The sequence below is a fragment of the Melitaea cinxia genome, chromosome 24, assembly GCF_905220565.1.
Source record: "Melitaea cinxia chromosome 24, ilMelCinx1.1, whole genome shotgun sequence".
Classification (NCBI taxonomy): Eukaryota; Metazoa; Arthropoda; class Insecta; order Lepidoptera; family Nymphalidae; genus Melitaea; species Melitaea cinxia.
In genome coordinates this window covers 7464009-7484003 of record NC_059417.1, presented here as the reverse complement: position 1 = coordinate 7484003, position 19995 = coordinate 7464009, and the positions used below count along the sequence as shown (strand labels likewise).

General features: G+C 30.1%; 2 protein-coding genes across 2 annotated transcripts; both read right to left on the bottom strand.

Moving 5' to 3' along the window:
* Positions 1–3330: 3330 nt before the first annotated feature.
* LOC123665649 (serine-rich adhesin for platelets) lies at positions 3331–12799 on the bottom strand. The gene is made up of 11 exons (XM_045599922.1): positions 12541–12799; positions 10214–11287; positions 9143–9586; positions 8430–8570; positions 8101–8109; positions 7434–7520; positions 6746–6855; positions 6308–6376; positions 5629–5793; positions 3927–4048; positions 3331–3535 (listed from the first exon to the last, which is right to left on the bottom strand). The coding sequence occupies exons 1-11, from the start codon at positions 12797–12799 to the stop codon at positions 3331–3333; spliced, it is 2685 nt and encodes an 894-aa protein (XP_045455878.1).
* A 4521-nt stretch (positions 12800–17320) lies between these two features.
* On the bottom strand, positions 17321–18897 carry LOC123665690 (death-associated protein 1). Its single transcript, XM_045599952.1, has 2 exons — positions 18717–18897; positions 17321–17938 (listed from the first exon to the last, which is right to left on the bottom strand). Exons 1-2 carry the CDS (start codon positions 18766–18768, stop codon positions 17682–17684), a joined length of 309 nt encoding a protein of 102 aa, XP_045455908.1. The 5' UTR covers positions 18769–18897; the 3' UTR covers positions 17321–17681.
* Between the last annotated feature and the right edge of the window lie 1098 nt (positions 18898–19995).

Here is a 19995-nt window from a genome sequence, read left to right as displayed (position 1 = left end):
CACATGTCACAAACCATCTGATGTTAAGCTTTTTACGTATTACTTTACATTAACATACTAATTTTTTTTTTATTACAAAGGTCTTTTCTCCGCTTTTAACGTTGCAAAAATGTTCATACAGTAAAATATAAACACCTAATTATGGTCTTAGCAAACAACTTGTGATAACGAAAATTTTTAAAAAAAAACCCTTATTTTATAAGACTTAGTGGCCACATGACTAAACAAAAAGCAAAGACTATTTCAACTTTATTAAAACTAAACTTAATTACTTGTAAAGTAGACAAACTTAAGCGTAATTGTTATTCCTGATCTGTTTGCAACTAAGTTCTAGAAAATGTTAGTGCCTGTTTCAGTTGTGGATAGTTTATCCGGCAAATAAGTTACGATTAGACTTTAATAACAACTATTTAAGCGGGAGGTAGAATAGGACATTTAAGTTTCAACTTAACAACTACAACTTACAAAATTCATTTTGGTGAATAAATGCAAACATCTGATAAATACAGTGAAATTCGTTGGTGGAAAAGAAAATTACATCAAGAACTTTATCTATTCGATATCATCTATCAAATAGCGTTATCCACAATTGGAAACAGGCCCCTGTAAGTGTTATAACACTAATATATAATACGAGAAACAGATTTTCAATTTATGTAAATCCTAATTTTTTCATTTTGTTACACTAGCAGGTAATATTAACTGGCCTAGTAAAGAGAGAGCTTAGAGAGCATTTTATGTTATTTAAAGCATTAATTACTCTTAACGCTATATTAAAAATTAGATCTCTTAATACGAAATTCAAAACTGCCTGCTAATTTGGAATGTAGTCTATAATTATACCAAACTTTAATAAAAACATCTCAACTGGCCAACAGATGAGTACTTTTTAGCCGACTTTAAAAAAGGAGGAGGTTCTCAATTCAACTTTTTTTTATGAGCAGTTATAATATCGGTTTCCAGATCCTTGAATTTCAGTTTAAGAATAAATTAAATATCATCTTTATATATATTTTTTTCCATATTCCATTTTTTACACGCGTTGGTTGTACGATTTAAAAAATCACAGACCAGGTCTGCCACCTACATACTGGACTGTAACTAAATCTGTCATATAATGTTATTTCTCATGCAAATGACTGTATGGTTTTAAATGAGAAAATAAAGATCTTTAACCTATATTATGAATTATTAACAAACATTTAATTTAAGTTTGATGTCAATAGAGCACCTAGCGTTGCTAGCTAGCAGACTATTGGCTATATGTCCAATGTCTACTTTTGACATTTAAAATGACGTGAAATTAATTCCATTAGAATTTAGGAGTTAATTTTGAAATTACTTTTCCACAATTCCACTTAAATTTGAAAGTAATAGACATTTTTTAAAATAGGCACAAACTTGAATATACTGTTTTATGTTTCAAAGTAAATAAATTGATTACAATCCTCAGTAGAAATATGTTATTTAGTTCATAAAGTTTAATTATGTAGATGGCCATTTTTGTACATTCTCCTTAATAGTATAATTTAAGTATTTCACATTATATAAAATTGTTGAATAATACATACGCATAATCATTACTTTTCTAAACATTTTAATCAAATGATACATCAAAACTTAATATATTAAATTTCAAATGGCAATTTATATTCTAAACGTTAAGTTTTGAGACATATTTATAATATTGGCACACGCTTTTTAAACTATAAAATAAATTTATAATGAAAATACGACAAAAGCTTAGCCTATTTGCATTTTCTTAACTTGACATTGGTCCCTGGGATTATTTAAATAAAATTGTTAGTACATAAACAATTTTATCTGTATACTTAAGAATCCTTTTAATGTTATTTTATTTTGTTTTAAAACATCTAATGTTTTTTACATACATTTAAAAATCTAGTAAAGGCAAGATAGGATTGCTTTTACTATTGTAGTATTTTAAGTATTGTGAAAATGTTTAAAAAATTCTAACTTTTTAAATTTTAGTGTGTATTTAGAAATATATAAAAAAAGCAGATAATTAAGAAGGCAAGTATAATAATCGAGAAGTAGAATAAGTAAATTAAAATTATAAAAAATGCAAAACTGTCTCAGAAATATTAAAAACAAAATCAAAATATAAAAAAATAAATAAATACGAGTAATAAAGCCTTTTTCTTTTACCATGAGAGTATTGTAACTTTACCAAATGTACACTTATTTTATTTATTCCAACATGGAAAAAGTTATAGCGTTTTATCAAAAATATTTTTAAAAATCATTTTCAGTACATTTTGAAATAAATGCAATTTTGCTATAAATATGTTCAAGCATTACAGTTAAACAAATTTTTAGAGTAATTTTAACATAATACAAATTATATTACTTTAGATATGGCCTTAAAAATGAAAAGAAAATTATCAAACACACTGTACAAGCTTATACTTGGCTAAAATATTACATAAAAAACACAACCCTTCACATAAAAAAAATAAAAAATTCAAGCTTTTAAAGCCTGAAATTTTAGTTTTATGTTAACCAAAAAATACTTTTTTAATCAAAAAAGCAAAGATAAAAAAAGTCATTAATCGACATACAAAAGTTAAAATTTTGAATGAGAATCTATTTTGTCAAGAATAAGGCAGTTAAATGATAACTCACGTATCTTGAAAAATGTCAAAATCAAAAACATTTAAAATACAGTACAAAACAAATTTTACAAAGAAATCTTAAACCTAAACATAGTTCATACTTTTAAAAAAAATGCACTTAGTTCCACTAAGGTGACTAAGAAATCAGTCGAGGTAGAAATTCGAGACACACAAATGCCCTGCAGAGTACAAGACAAGCGCACTTATGGCTAATTATATATACTATTACATAAATAAACGTAAAATTCTAGTTATACTTATTTGACGATTCTGTAGAAAACAGTAAAATTTATTGTTATTTGATCATTAATTAACACAACTAATGGTAGATGGCACTAATTTTTTGTTTACCTAATTGAACAACAAAATTTAACCCATTAATTGCAAATGATGCAATAGTTGAACCAATTATTATTTGTTTACCTAATTGAACAACAAAATGTAACCCATAACTAAAAAGGTGTAGCAGATGTGTGTCATTTTCTTAACTTGTAAAGGACAAGTAAATGCAGCTGAATTTAAGGTATTTGAAAAAACTTTTCACAATATTGTTTATGTTTTTATCTTCTAAAACAATTCATCACAATTTCTTCAGTATTTTCAAGTAGTTCACACACGTAACCGTAATTACGAAACTGGATATCAGATATCCTCACTTCACTGGGTATAGACTAAAGACACTTCAATGCACTATTCAGTCGAGGTACACGTAGAAGTTAGGAGTAGCGCAGTAGGCGGTGGCTAGGGCTTTGCCCTGGGGCGTGGGCGCGCTGAAGGCCATGTCTTCCTTGGTGAGGGCACAGCCGTGCAGCAGAGAGGCCCTGGCACATTGGAGCAAGCGGACCGCTATCCCACGCCTGCGGTGAGACGAGTGCGTCCATACACGAGCTACACCACACCTGGAAATGTTTCATTAATATACATTACTTAGTCTGCAACCATTTGATTTTATAGATTTTTCTATCCAGAACTAATATTTTAGCAGATATCAAGTGATCCAGTAATATCTGGGGTTTATTTATATTTTTTATTTTATTTTTATTTTGTAATATATTAAGAATTCAATACTTATAATAAAGCTGCAACAAATCCAATTCTGTACATCAAAGATATTCTGGAAATTTGCTTTTGAAATGCATTGTAAAATTAATACTGAAGCAAAGAGCAATTTTCCTGTTTATCTCTTGATTATAAAACACAATATAACAAGTTAGGATTGCATACGTTTATCACAAACTTCTATATTTATGTATTGCCATTTGCAAAGTATTTTTAAGAACAAACACTCACTTCACTGGATAATCTTCAACACTACAGCAGTCAGGGTCTCCGGGTATAAGCTTGTAGGCCCTCGTCTTGGGCTCCATTATTAAACAGCCCACTATTTGCTTCTGTTCTATACACAGATATGCCTGTGAAACAAAGTTTATTTATTTACTTATATTGAATCACCAATGGTAAGTACACTCTACTTTTATAAAAGAAGATAACAAGTAAAATTTTAAGTGCCTTCTCATTAATAGTGATTTCACCTAAATATTGAGAAAACGCATAACCCAACTTAAAATTAAATAATTGTGTTTGCTAGCAACCGAAAGAAACTGACTTTAATTACATCGACAAGTAATACAACGTAAGTAGACGAACAAAATTAAAAAACGCACTAGTCGCAGCTACGATTTTGGAAGGTTAACCTCGATTTCTCTTGTTCTCTGGTCTCCTTACCATGGTACCACCCTTGGGATATTTACTTCCTAACAAAAAATAATCATCAAAATCAGTTCACAAACAACGAAGTTATACGCGAACACACAAAAAATATTTATTATTTATATTATATTCGGTCAAATCGAGAAATCTCCTCCTTTTTTGAGGTTGATTAACAAAAAACTGACTGATTGAAAATTAACTGACTGATTAAATGGTTTTTATTAATAAAAAAATATAATTAAAATGACTAACATTTTTTTATACTACTAGAGCAACCTTTCTCAGGGGTCGATAACGCCCCCTTGTGGGCGCTGCAGGAAAAATGTTGGCGTTGCGTAGAGGCTTGGGGGGGCAATTTAAATCATCCATCACATAACTTTTTATATTAGAATCGATTGTTTGTTTTATTTTGAATAAAAGATACTCTGTCTAAAGTGCCGTCTAGAGTGCCGTTGTGTACTACCTACTGCGCTCAGGTCTCACATTAACTCTTGAAGGTTATAGTAAAAGTCACGTTTAGAAATAATGTTTAATCACCACTAATATAGCTAGCAATCATTAATTTAATTTGAAGTTATACTGGTTTTTAAGTTGGTATAAAAATGGGGGCACTATAATATAATTTATTCTCAAAGTGGGTAGTAGACAAAATAAGTTTGGGAACCGCTATACTAGAGTAACTAACAGGGTTACGGTCTGACTAATGATAAGCTAATGTGGAACAACAGGAGTATCAAAATCGCGTTGCAATCAAACACTACTGAGATGGAGTCTTTAAAAAAGAAGAAGAAAACACTACTTGAAAATAATAAATAAATAAATGCTTCACACTCAATGACCCCCATTAGGATTTTCTCCTGAGTCGGGCGAAAATCCTAAGATTTAACCTTTAAGATTGAGGTACTACACCAATTGGGTGGCCCTAAATTTTAAGCAACATATTTCCTGTTTGGCCCTACCTCAGTAATAAACTACTTACAGAATTCTAAACATTTTTGAATATCATATCAAAAATTGACCGCTCCAGCGGGGATCGAACCCGCGTCTCCGACTGACCGTGTCGGCGCTTTAGCCAATTAAGCTTTAGAACGATGTACCCGCTAGATCGAAATTTTTGATATGATGATTTTTATATTCGGTTTAAGCGAACCGTAGAGCGGTCAATTTTTGATATGATATTCAAAAATGTTTAGAATTTCTAATGTGTGGGTGACACAAAAAATAAAAATTGTAGATATTACTTACAGAAGTAAACTAAAAAAAGAGAGTAGGATATACTAACAGTATAAATATGTGGTTTTCTCGGTAGCTCCAAGGCACATCCCAGCTGCGGGTGAATAAGTCGCGTCAGTAGTGTCTGTACTCGTTTCCAGCCCGGGTCACTGCCTCTCACACGGATTATACGACTATTATCCATTTTGTCTACGACGCATTCTTCCTTCCAACCCTGAAAATATTAAAATAAAATCTTAAGTAACCAGTCATAGTTATATATCTTTAAAAATATAACAAAATTGCTTTGTATGAAAGTTTGTTACATTTTGGGAAAATCAGATAGAACATTTCACAGTTGATTATTTTACAAGCAAAGATTATTTGTTAGAATTCACAAGATAAATGAATAAATAAATAAATGAATAAATAAATGAATGAATAAAGGTATTAATGAATAAATGAATGAATAAAGGTATAATGGTTGTTTGATGCTAAATGATTAAGTGTTCAAATATATATATATATATTTATATATATATATATATTAATTTATGAAAATAGCCTGAATTTACAAAAACAAACTGACGAAAATAAAATATAGAATTTTTTTTGAAAACTTTGAACTTTGCACAAACTTTTTGGTGTAAATTAGGAAAATAGTAGTAAATGTAGGAAATTTCTACTTAAATTCTCACTTGTTAATTTTTAGACTTTAAGAAAGATAGGCAAGTGTATTAATTACTTACATTAAATTTCAGAACATCTGTTGCATTGTGATGAACTAGATGATCATGTTCGTCCTGTGGATTACCAATCTAAAGAAAAAAAAACCATATTAACATTTTATTCATCTTTATGTAAGCCACTTTTTTTTAATTGGTTACGTTCTTGAGGAGAAACAGTAATATTACTTGATATTAATCTTGCTTTAAATCTTGATAGAATTTCATGTAGCTTTTGTATTAATCCATTTCTAACAATCTACATTTAAGAATTCTGCAAATAACTCAGAAGTTTCAGGCTTTAAGACTAATGAAATTCCAAAGATCTATAACTATTGAATGGTTTGTAGTAGTAAAAGATAATTTAGATTGCTACAATTCGTGCAACTTCAAAAGTTAATGATAACTGTATTTCAAAATTCAAATGAATTAAAGCGAAAGGTATTTATATTTCATATTTACCTCATAAATTACACTACATTCACTGCACTGTGTTGCTCCAAATTTCTTTTGCCCGGCGTCAATCATGTATTGATTGCTTGAACTTTTTAATAGAGACCTCTTTGACTTTTCTGTTACTGTAAAAATAATTATGAAATTCATTACTAAATTTTACTTTATTCACTTCAGCCTATCGCAGTCCACTACTGGACATAGGCCTACACAAGTACGCGCTAGACATTATGGCGTGAACTCATGAGTGTTGCTCATAGTCACCACGCTGGGCAGGCGGGTTGGTGACCGCAGTGGCTTTGTCACGCCGTAGACGCTGCTGCCCGTCTTCGGTCTGTGTATTTCAAAACCAGCTGTTTGATGGTTATTCCGCCATCAGTCGGCTTTTTATGTTCCAGGGTGGTAGTAAAACTGTGTTATCCCTTAGTTGCTTTTTACCGACACCCACGAGAAGAGAGGGGTGGCTATGTTCTTCACTGCCGTAGCCACACAGCTTATTACTTTATTGTTACTACACTTACTTATTACTATTTAATTTACCAAACAGTTAACACTGCTGTAACTAATGACCTATAGTGATGTTTCACTAACAGCTAGTAGTTAAAAAATAGTTATAACTATATGTAACATGTATGTTGTTTTTCTATAGAATATGTGTTAATATAGAACAAAACAAATTATATGAAAATAACTTTACCTTTAGAGCTGTTAGGACTGTTGCTTATTCCTGGGTTCGGTTTACTGAATATTGGGAACAGTTTTTGTGTTTTGCCACCATTATCCACTTCAGCAATTACATTTGGTGTTTCTAAAAGAAATACATGATATATTATATATGTATCTAAATGTTTTGTAATAATTTAAAACATATGTGAATATTATTATAGTACAATTTGGTCAATTACATTTTTACAGACATTAATTATGTTGATCAACATATTAAGTTAAATGCCTAATGTAGTTTCATTTACACTTAACTACTCTGCTGTATAACTTCATAATATGACTTTGCCTATAATATCTTCAATAAACAATTTCAAAGCAAAAAGAACTTAAAATAATTCTAATAGATCCTGTAACCAGTCACCACATTAGTACATTTTATCTGTATTTATAACCAGCTTCAAAAAATGTGCAGTTTCTCAATTACATTATTTTTTGTGTGTTTTACATCGTAGCTTTTCACTGCGTGTACTAATTTTGATGATTCTTTATTTGATAGATGATACTTTTGAGTTATACTTTAATAATGTATATCAACTTGATTATTTTTTCAACTACCTAAGTTAGTTTTAGTTAAGATAAGTATTACTCATTGATGTAAAGTATAGTTTCATTTTATTATTTACTTTATATATTAAAACCCAATAAATCTAAATTCCTTTTTTTCTAGGTTTCTAAATCAGAAAAATCATCAAGTTTTCTATTTCAACCAGTAATGCATCAACATCAGATCAAAAATTAATGACTCTGCTTTCTGCTCCGGGGATTGTGGGTTCAATTCCCACCTCAAGTCTGGGTGTAATATATGTGTTTATTTACATAAATGTTTTTTATTGATATTTGTCGAAAAAAAAAATTGTAGTAATATATCAGCAGGCTGATACCAGTAACACAAGCATTAGGTTGCTTACCATAGGAACAGTTGACAGTGTATGTTGTAGATATTTATTTATTTAGACATGTCACTTACCAGTTACAACAGGCTCTGATTCAGTGGATGCTAGTACAGCCCCAGCATCGATATTATTCGACTGCGCCATTTGTAATATTTGCTCATCTAGCATCTTGAGTTCTCGTTCAATTTCATCCAAATCTGGGATTTCTTTCTGACCTATAATTAAAATACTTTTATTTTAACTGTCATGTCAAAAAAGTGTTTAATTTTTCCTGGCTTGTTAATATTTGGATTACCTATTGTTACTTGTAGTTTTATTATATTTGGTTATTTGTATTCCTTGTTTACAAAAAGATTGTGTACATTTGTTGGATATTGTTTGTTTGTTTCTCCTATAACTTAATTATCGTTTTTTTACTATAATAAACTTTTTTATCACTCGCAAGGATAGAACACTTTTTTGTAAGTGCTGTGTGACAAATTTACCTATTCTGTATTTATGTTATATCTTGTAATTTGTGAATAAGTCACTGAATTACCTGAATAAAATAAATAAACATCTCGACATGCAATATTTTTGTTTGCACTACATGTGTTATTTATGTGCTAGTTTTTATATGTGAAGACCTATCATCAGCGAAATATTGTCAGTTACTATTGCTATGTATTGTTATTTGTGTTGTTGGTTTTCCAAATATGAACACTAGGTAATGATGATAGTCAATATAGCCTAACTCTTTTGTAACCTATATATTACTAAATCTAAAAATCATATAAATATTACTTACCAGGTACAACATCCCCACCGACAAATATATAACCTCCCTCTACAGGTAAAAACTCCCCACTTTTAGGTAAATCACCATGGCTTGACGTGTGACCTTCCTCCATAATCACATCTTGACCTTCGCTTAATGGTTCTGAAACCCTTTGCTCAGTAGTTTGCAAGTTTTGTGTCGAATTTGAATTTTGGGATGGTACGGTGCTTTGTTGAGCTCCTAATTCAATGATAACTGCAGTATCCTGAGGTTTGTAAGTATCTGTTATGACTGGTGTGGCTGTGATCGGTTGGAATATCTGGCTTGTTGCTTCAATAACATTGCTGTTAAAGCACGGTAATTCTTGTTGAGGTTTTGCATAAGTCAACTCAGATTCTGGTACTTCCTCTTCTGTCCATTGACTGAGGAGAGCTTCGATTGTTTGCTTTTCCTTGTTGAATGGATCTGCTTTGTCTGTAAATAGAAATATTTGTCATGACATTACAATACTAGAATAGAAAAAATATATACATATATCATTATGTCTGAGATTTTTCACTTATTTATCCATCATAATATAATGATAAAAGATTTGTTTCTGTGACTATGACATAACTGAGTGAATTATAATTAATTCTATAGCATAGGAAAGCTTGTTTCAAATTAACATAGGCATATTAAACATCCAGGTAAGTCTAAGTTTTAGAGCAATAGCCTCAAAAATAAATAATTTGTTTACTTTTTGGAATACACATATATCAGGAAATACTGGTTTCAAATTGAAAACTTATATGTTGAGTAGTCAGTAAACTTAGGAAGGCTATAGGCTATATAATGTATATAGGTTGTTTGACTTCTAACTGCGTTCCTTCAAATGGGGTTCTATCAATCTCCGAAACTATTTTGTGACCATTTTAATAAAATTTTGCATAGATATCGGTGTCCAACTTATAGTCTATATTTTATTTCGATTAATTACCGCGATATTTTTACGACAATACAAAAAAATATGGCGATACGAAGTTCGCCAGGTAAGATAGTATTTTAGCATGTTTTTTTTCCTATTAATGCAGATCTACGATAGTTAAAAGACAAACTTACCATCAATTGAAGATTGGTTCAAAATTGAAACATCATTATTCTCAGACTTGGAAGTGACGCTACTGTTTAATGCACTTGTATTTAAAACAGCGGGAGCAGAATTGTTGAAGATTTTCATATTTAAAATTTTAGATTTGTTCATTTTCGGCTTACGAATCTTGTGTCTGACGCCCATGTTGATTTGGCCAGGCTTTTTCTTACGCCTTTGAGATTGAGTATAGCTGAAGAGTCGACGGCGATGGGTAGTTGATACTTCTATAGCTTTAGATATTCTACTAGTGATACTAACATTCATATCTGGGTTGGTTTTGCCATAGAAAGATTTAGTCGATAGTATTTCTTTAAGTCTATCACTATTGAATAATGAGAGGCGTGCTTTAGGAGCAGTAGTGTCTAGTCTTGGATGTTTTGATACTGGACCACTGTCTGACATGCCGTCATAATGTAATCTCTTATGACTCTTTTCGCTATCATTAATTGGTTCAGGGCTTTCTTCGATTTCAACAATTGAACGACGGTTATGACCTAGTTTGGGTGGAGATTTATTTTCAGATATATTATGAGGGGTTTTTAGCATTTGTGTCGGTGATATGTAGTTACTCATATCCATCTTAGTCAAACAGACAACTGCATTTTTTATGGGAGACATATTTTTCTTTTGTTCCACCAATATACCTTTGAAACTTTGAAGTTTAGGAGTCATTTTCTGCAGTCTTGATGACTGCCTAAGGGACTTAGTTGGGGTATTTTCTTTTGAGTCAGACCCAGAGTCTGTATCAAAGTTAAGGTCTTTCAAAGAGCTACTACAACTTTCCGTGTCAGCAATTAGACTTGCTAAGCTTTTACGAGCTTTGCTTGATGTTGACGAGGTTGTGTGTGCACTTGCACAGGAATGTGTAGATGAGGGTGTAGCAGGGTGGTTATTTAAGTGAGGGGTAGCTGGGGTTGATAGGGAGTATCTAGGCTCCGGACAGGAATAACGAGTTGTGTATTTCTTTAGTGTGAATGGGGATTTCATGAAATTCTTTAATTCTTGAGTCTCTCTCAACTTCTTAGTGTGGCTTCTTGTTTCATCTATAAAAAAATATAATAATTAAAATATTATGAAAAAGAAATTTGAGTAAGACAATTTTTATTTACATAACAAAAAAACATAAGCAAATATAGTCATAACAAATTTGTACAATATTTGGTGCATTCTATCGAAAATGCAAATTTAAATTTGCTTAACAATAAAAAATTCAGGTCTTTAGGTCAAGGCTTTAATGCAGTTGCATTATATATGAATTAGCAATATTTTATAGAGGAATTAATCTATAATGAAATTTAAACTTTTTAACAGTAATAATTGTTTTATATAAATTAATGACTTAGCAAAACAAAACACTGTAAGTATAAATATTTCTAATTCAATAGTTTTATTGTACAATGACATTAAGTATTTTCATTGATATAAAATATATAATAACAAAACAAAATTAGCTAAATCAAGCATATTGTAAAAATGTTTTTCATGTTAACTAGGTAATAGAAGATACAGTACTTATATACAAGATTGCATTTAATGTAGTAGAATCCAAAACCTGGGTATCAAAATTTATGAACTTCATCTATTATATTCAGTAAAGTTTAAGTTTGCTATCAAATAGTGCTAATTTGGAACTCAGGCCTCATTTATTACAGAAGCTTGGGTATTCCTCAAGATCACTTAAGAGTAGAAGAGAAATTAGCTTATCGTTATTTTATCTGTTTTTTTAACTTCAATCATTTACATAACAATATATTGAACCTCCTTGCAGATATGAAGATGTATTTATTATAAAGAGAAGGATTATAATGGTTTTTTTTTAATAATCATTATAAAGTATAGTTTATAAGTACATCTAATGCAATTATTATTCATGATACTATACGATACATACACTAGTACAATTATCATCAATTATTAATAATATTGTAATCTAAGCCATAAAATGTAAGCATTATGTGTCCTGTATTATTATGCTTTAAAATATATGTTTTAATATTAAAAGCAGTGTACAATATTACACATAATCAAAACATGGCTATTGTTAGTTCTTTATGTAACATTTTAATCTCAAAGTGTGTGTTAAATGTAATAATTTACCCATTTAACAATTTTATCAAGATAAAATACAATGTTTTGATAATTTGTATACATGAAATTAATTTATAAATAGTATCAAGGACATCATTAACATACAAAAAATTGTTGTGTTGTAGTTACAATTGTTCAAATAACATTAATAAAGAAAAATTGAAATTTCTATAATAAACAAACGTCAAAATAGATTGAAGATACTTACGCCTAAGGAATCTCTCCGGAGTTTTAGGAAAATTATGGTCAGAGTCCTCTCCAGAGCTTGAGTCCAAGGTACTGATGATGCCCAGGTCGCAGTCATCGCTGTCACTCTCACTATTAACCACTGGGAGGTGACGATGTTTCGTTAATGAATCCATAGAAGCATCGCTTTCGCCCAAAAATAGCCCTTTTTTTCGTTCAGACATTTTCGGGGTATGGGTGTGAGGAATTCGTAAAGAGCGCCGTGGTGTCGTTGCAGCCATATTTAACATTTTTTATAATCAAATAACTTTGTTTTATATCAATTATAGCCGTTGAAGCACATGAGTCAAGTTTAATAGCACCTGCTAGGCGCCAACTTAATGAAAGTTTAATCTACTTTTCAAACAATTTTTATACTACTATTTCAGCATATTTCACATTTAACAAATAAAACAAATAAAAGTAAATGTGATTACGTTAGCAAAAGTGTAAGTTTTAACAGATAATCAGCAAAACAGTGAAACAAAACTTGGATCTTGCGTTAGCCAGCTACCATTGTCCATATTGTTTGGCGCGTAAACATCTGTCAGGTCAAGTGTTGCTAGTAGAGCTATGTGCTAAAAAATATTGTATAAATGAAAAAAGTAAAGATCTGTTATTAATAAGTAGACTCGTATACACTTCGCTTGGCATCAACGTTTTCATTTATTTATTTAGTTTTTAAAGTAAAGAAGTAACATTGAGATGATAGTTTTTTTAACGAATCCGTTTTGTAAATAGATAAATTTTTATCATACACAGCTAGGAAAAAAAAATACCACATAGGTATAATTCTTAAGCGGAGTCAATGAAACTTTATACATTTGTAGATTATAAATCATTACAATACTTAACAGTGGTGCTTTGGTAATAAAATGATAAACTTTTTTTTACCTTAAACTCTTTCTAAATATAATATTTGCTATAAATATTATGTAGGATAGTAAATCGAACTACTAAGTTATACTGCGGGACGAACGGTCGGGCTCTAAGTTTACAAGCAACAAACATGTTATACTATTTTAATTTTCCTGATTTCAGGAATAATAAGACTAACAATATTATTTTTTAAGTTTATCGTTAGGTACGCGATATATTCACTAATCTTATTCAAATGCTTTCTTTCAGAAAAAATAATTTGTTTTCGAAAGTGTAGATTAATATTTTTAGCCGAAACCGTTTAAAGTAGTAAAGAGTTGACCAAATTTTTAGCTCTGATTAAGAATCGAACCAGTCTTTTCTGTTGTAAATGACCTTTCATTTTGTACTTATCACAAAAAGAACAGAAAAGTTTCAATGTACAAACTACAAATCGCACGGTTTTTGCCGTAAATATAAGAAGGTATTTTTTACAATAAATTGTCTTAACTTCATAAAATTAAAACAAAGTTTGCAATTTACTTTTTATATATTATCGACATTTCATTTTAATTTACATTCAATTATTCACATTAAAACTAATATAATATAATTTTTAAGAATTTGCACACTTTTGGTGGTACTTATTTATTAAGAAGGATGTCAATCGTGTCAAGGGTTTGGTTTGGGCACATAACACAAACAAAGCACAAACGTCAAACAGCAAATACATATTTTTATGAGCGAAGACTGAACCCGCAGCTATCAGCGCATCAGGTAGTGCTGCATAGGGTTGCGCCAACTTGTCGTCAAATCATTGCTTGACGACAATGTGTTAAAAATTATTTCATTAACTATGGACGTAAATGAGTAATGATAAATTAATATAAAAAATAAAAAACCAAAAAAAAATCACAATTTTATTTCAAACTAATAAATGAAATTAAAAATTATAAAACATGATTAACATGGTCCCAATTGCTAAACATTTTGACCATACATAGGTATAGTTGAAACTAAAAATAAAGAAAAAAAAGTCAATCAATAGAAAACTTGTTAGCACCCAATTTATAACCTAATAAAATCGTTATTTTATAAATAATACGTTTTTTTTTTAAATTTCTTTCCAGAAATGAAGTATAAGTACAATTCTTAAAAATAAAATGCCTAAGGAATGTAGTTAGACAATAGAAAGCTCCAAAAAAAAAACAGATTAACTTTTTTTTCACACTCATAAAACGTAATATTTTATTTTACTCTTATCTCTAGGAGTCTTCTCTACATTGATCTATAAATATAGATCAATGCTTGTCTATAATATTCTTTATAATTATAAACTATTTATTTTTTAACAAAATTTTATAGGGAATAGAAAGATAAATTATCCATAAAATCAATATATATATATATATATATATATATATATATATATATATATATATATATATATTATATATATTATATATTTATACATATTTATATTATTTATATTTTATATGGGAACAAATTTCATACCAATGTACTAAGTCCAGTTATTAGATTTTGATAAGTCATTATTTGTCGATTTATTAGAATCAATATATAAGGTTTTTGACTCCTAACTGCGTTCCGTCAAATGGAGGGTGGGTTCTGTAGGTCTAATAGATCACAATACACGTGAAAAAAAATTCCTAGCCTATTTTTAAATTAGACTGTTCGAATATACAAGCTTCTTTGATAGACTCGTTCCACGTGATACCTTTCTTAAGTGCGTAAGCATGACTATAATTTACAAAGAAAAATATTCTGCAAGAAAAATAATTAGTTTCCACATATATATTTTTTTATACAATGATAGGCTTGTGTTTGACCACTACTTCACCTGATGATAAGTGAAAATGCGGTCTAAGATGGAGCAAACTTACCTAGAAGTAACCTATTCACTCGCCACTTAAAGATCTTCAGGTTATAGATTTCTATGAACACAGATGCAATTAGTATTAATATTCCACTTTATCGTCAAGTTTAGGGTTATAAAAACAGTTTTGGATGGTTATGCAGTATTACCTTAACAATTTTAAAACAAAGTGAAATTTAAAAAGGGGCTAGGATTTTTTAAACGGTTTTATTTAGCTCACCCCGTTTGTTTTATTTTTTATTTATTATTTATTCTTGGGTCAAATTTAGTAATTCAAATTTCACCCTCTTCCTGTCAACCGATTAATCTGAAATTTTGTATACACTTTGGATTTTGGTGACAATACAATTATGTTTATTCATTATCATTATAAATTCAAGATGGCGGCCGCTACAAAATGGCGGATAACGTAGGTTTTATCAATCCCATCACTATGGGTATCAAATGAAAGGGCTCAACAAGCAGAATACAATATACTATAAAAAATTGAAATACAAGATGGCGGCCGCTACAAAATGGCGGATAACGTAGGTTTTATCGATCCCATCAATATGGGTATCAAATGAAAGTGCTCAACCAGTATAATCAATGTACTATATAAAATTAAAATCCAAGATGGCGGCCTCTACAAAATGGCGGATAACTTAGGTTTTATCAATCCCATCAACATGGGTATCAAATGAAAGGTCTCAACAAGTAGAATACAATTTACTATGCAAAATTGAAATCTAAGCTGGCCGCCGCTACCAAATGTCTGATAACAATTTTTTATCAATCCCACCAATATGGGTATCAAATAAAAGGGCTTGACAAGAAGAATACAGTGCACTATACAACCTCAATATTTAAGATGGGCCTTGCAATAATGAAGCACTAAATGAATTAAACAGAATGCGAAATAAAAACTAAAAACTAGAAAATAAAAATAGGTAAAAAAACTTTTTAAGTTAAACGGTTTTATGTTAAACATACATTGCAATATTTAAGATAAATGTACTAAAAACCAAAAAATAATAAAATAGATACAGTCGTGGGAATTATAAACATATGCATAGACTAGACTAAAATAAAACCGTGGGGCACGTCAATTGTCTACAAATTATCGACTTAATGTGCGATAGAAGAATCGTTTAATTCGTCGTTAAAATAGGCAGTTGGCCCGCAGACGGTAAGGAAATTACTTACTATTTTCTTGCTCATGGAAATTCCAATAGTTATACACTCCATGTAAATAAAAGAGATGTTTCAACTAGTTTATCGTTGGACATTCACACTGCTGGCTGGCGAGGAATCGTTTCACTGCTCGTAGTTTGTCTTTAATCGACAAAACATATGATAAAAGTACTACTCGCTCACCACTATGAAACCCTAAAACTCGCTTATAATCGAGCCTGCTAGCTTGTTTCCACATTCTAGCCCTACTTATCACACGTCGATCTTTGTCGGTTGAACAACTGCCTAATTATAGTGTAACATTACAAAACAAACATTTTAATCAACGATTGTAGACAATTGACGTGCCCCACGGTTTTATTTTAGTCTAGTCTATGCATATGTTTATAATTCCCACGACTGTATCTATTTTATTAGTTTTTGGTTTTTAGTACATTTATCTTAAATATTGCAATGTATGTTTAACATAAAACCGTTTAACTTAAAAAGTTTTTTTACCTATTTTTATTACGTGGAACAACAACTGCCTAATTATAGTGTAACATTACAAAACAAACATTTTAATCAACGATTGTAGACAATTGACGTGCCCCACGGTTTTATTTTAGTCTAGTCTATGCATATGTTTATAATTCCCACGACTGTATCTATTTTATTATTTTTTGGTTTTTAGTACATTTATCTTAAATATTGCAATGTATGTTTAACATAAAACCGTTTAACTTAAAAAGTTTTTTTACCTATTTTTATTACGTGGAACACCATCTATTACACCTAGAGAACCCCCCATTTGAAGGGACACAGTTAGGAGTTGAACAGCTTATTTAAATAATTATAAAAACAGACTAATGTATTTTTTTTTTTTAAATAGAGTACATATTTCTTTTATATCAATGTAATCAGTAGGCTCATAAAGTTTATGTTAGGTGTTAAAATGTGATATTTACTTTTTACACAACTGTATTTGTATATTCATGTGATTATTTACTCAAATGGTACATAGAAGTTAGTGAAAGATTATTAAAGTGACTAACGGATATTCAGTTACAATAACAAATATATAATTTTTTATCAACATTTTCATTTAGAACACAATTTGTACTAAATTTCCATAATGATATATTATTTTATTTTAAATTGTTAAATACAAACACCTAACATAAACTGGGTTTGATATGCCTTTCACAACCTGTCGTTTACTTCCTGGGCTGTTGGATGTTTAGGGTTGGTTTCATGTTAAATTGTGCTGGAGGCTTTGGACTATGAGCGACCTGTGCTGCTTGAGGTGTGAAGTCAGCATTACCTCTGTTAGGAGCTCCGACAATTGAAACTGGGTTAGTTGGTACTGGATTAGGGCCGGCAAGTCCTGTTAAGTCTTCATTCGGTTGTTCCTTACGTTCGTCTTTAGAGTGGGGAACTTTATGTTGGGTGATTCTCATACCACCAGCTTTCACTGTAGGAAATTTGATACTGTTAAAATAAATTTGTACAGATATATTGTATTAGATAAAAATTAAATTTATTTAGCAACGAACTTAGAATGTAAATGTTAAGTTGTAGTAATTATTATCTTGTCGGGAATATTATTACAGACTTCATATGTTTATTACTTATTATATCTATTTGTTTATAAAATCATACTTGAAAGGATATGAAATTTAAAATAATTATTTTGTGATTTTATCATTTTGAACATCTTAGATAACACATAGTATCAAAACATGGTATGACAACAAAGGATATCATCGCATTGTTATCTAGTGAGTTGGCAAAATATAGTATTATGTGAAACATATAGAGATTGATTTTTCGTACTCGAATACTGAGAATTTTTGGCCACAGAATTTTACAACATTTATAAATAAATTGAGACAACATTTTAATGCTTCAATTAAAATAATGAAGTTTTAGATTTGAAATAATGGTACTTAAGTTTTGCGAATATGACCTTGAAATGTTCTTTGTTTAATAACACTCAATAACAGGAACTCAGGTAAATAAAAAACGATGATCCAAATTCAAGGTTATTAAATAATATTTTTTTAAGCAACTATAGAATATACTCCATAAAAATGTACAATTTATTACATAATTTAGGCATGAAAAAAAATATATACATATATACAATTTATATCTTTTCATTATTGCGGCGTAGTTTTTCTCGGAATTTCAGATTAGACACAATTTTTTTTAATACACCTACAGTAAACAAAACAAAAGCGACGACTCACCTGCAGGAGGATGACCTGCTTTGAGTTGAGAACTTTCGTCGGGGGACGACATGTTTGTTTTACTTTAAAAAACTACCTATAAATTTATTGAAAACAGATATAAATTCTGATGTTATAGGTAAAAATAATGATAAATTGACAACGTGTAAGTAGGCGACACGGCGACAGTGACACGGCCAAAATAAATGCAGATAATAGATAAATTTACAATAGATATAAAATCATAAACAAAAATATGTGTTCGAAATTTCAAATAGTCTCACTATAATTTCCAATAGGAAAACTAAAACTGAAAAAGTGTCGGATATTTTACTTCAGACTTGGCTCCAGCCTTTTGTTATATCGGAACGAAACTTACAAATTCAAACTCGGCTTTATGGAGTATAGTCCTTTGCCTTTCCCTATTAGGAATAAATTTTTGAACAACAACATGAAAAAGTGTCGTAAAATAAAAATAAAAAATTATTAATCTAGAGTAACTAATTTTAATAAATCTAAAACAAGACGTTTAACGAAGATATGTAGAAGTACCACAGTGATTCGGAAACGCCATAAAATATTACTTTACTAATTTGCTAAAATTACTAGGGAGGAAGACAACAAGAGAAGGATATCGTGTAGAATAATGTTTATGTTATCGAAGGGCACACAGAATGCGATCAAAATGCGTAGTAATTAGTGCGGACACTTAAGAATATGCTAAGCCAAGCGCTACTATACCACTGTGATACATTTACAAATAATTGGTAGCTGAAAATGTATACTCACACGCACGTAAAAACTTGTATAATCGACATTAATGAGATTAGCGCCGTCTAGTGATGGGTGTATTCTATAACACTTATTGTTTGAACCTATTTTGTATTTTTAACCGACTTCAAGGAAGGAGAAAGCTACTCAATTATTATATATATATAATTTTTTATTATTATTATAATTTATATATATATATATATACGGTCGAATTATATATAAGTATATATGTATGATCGAAGATAACTTCGTCGTTTATGAACCGATTTTGATAATTCTTTTTTGTTGGAAAGGAGATATCCCAAGTGTGGTACCACGATAAGGAAATCAGGATCTGATAATGGAATCCCAGAGAAATCGCGGGAAACCCTCGAAAATCGTTGTGATGACTAGTGCGTTTGTTAATTTTGTTCGTTTACTTACGTTGTATTACTTGTCGACGTAATTGAAGTCGGTTTTTTCGTTTGCAAGCAAACGCAATTAAACAGTGTTTATTACAAAAGTCTAACACGAAAGTATCTATTTC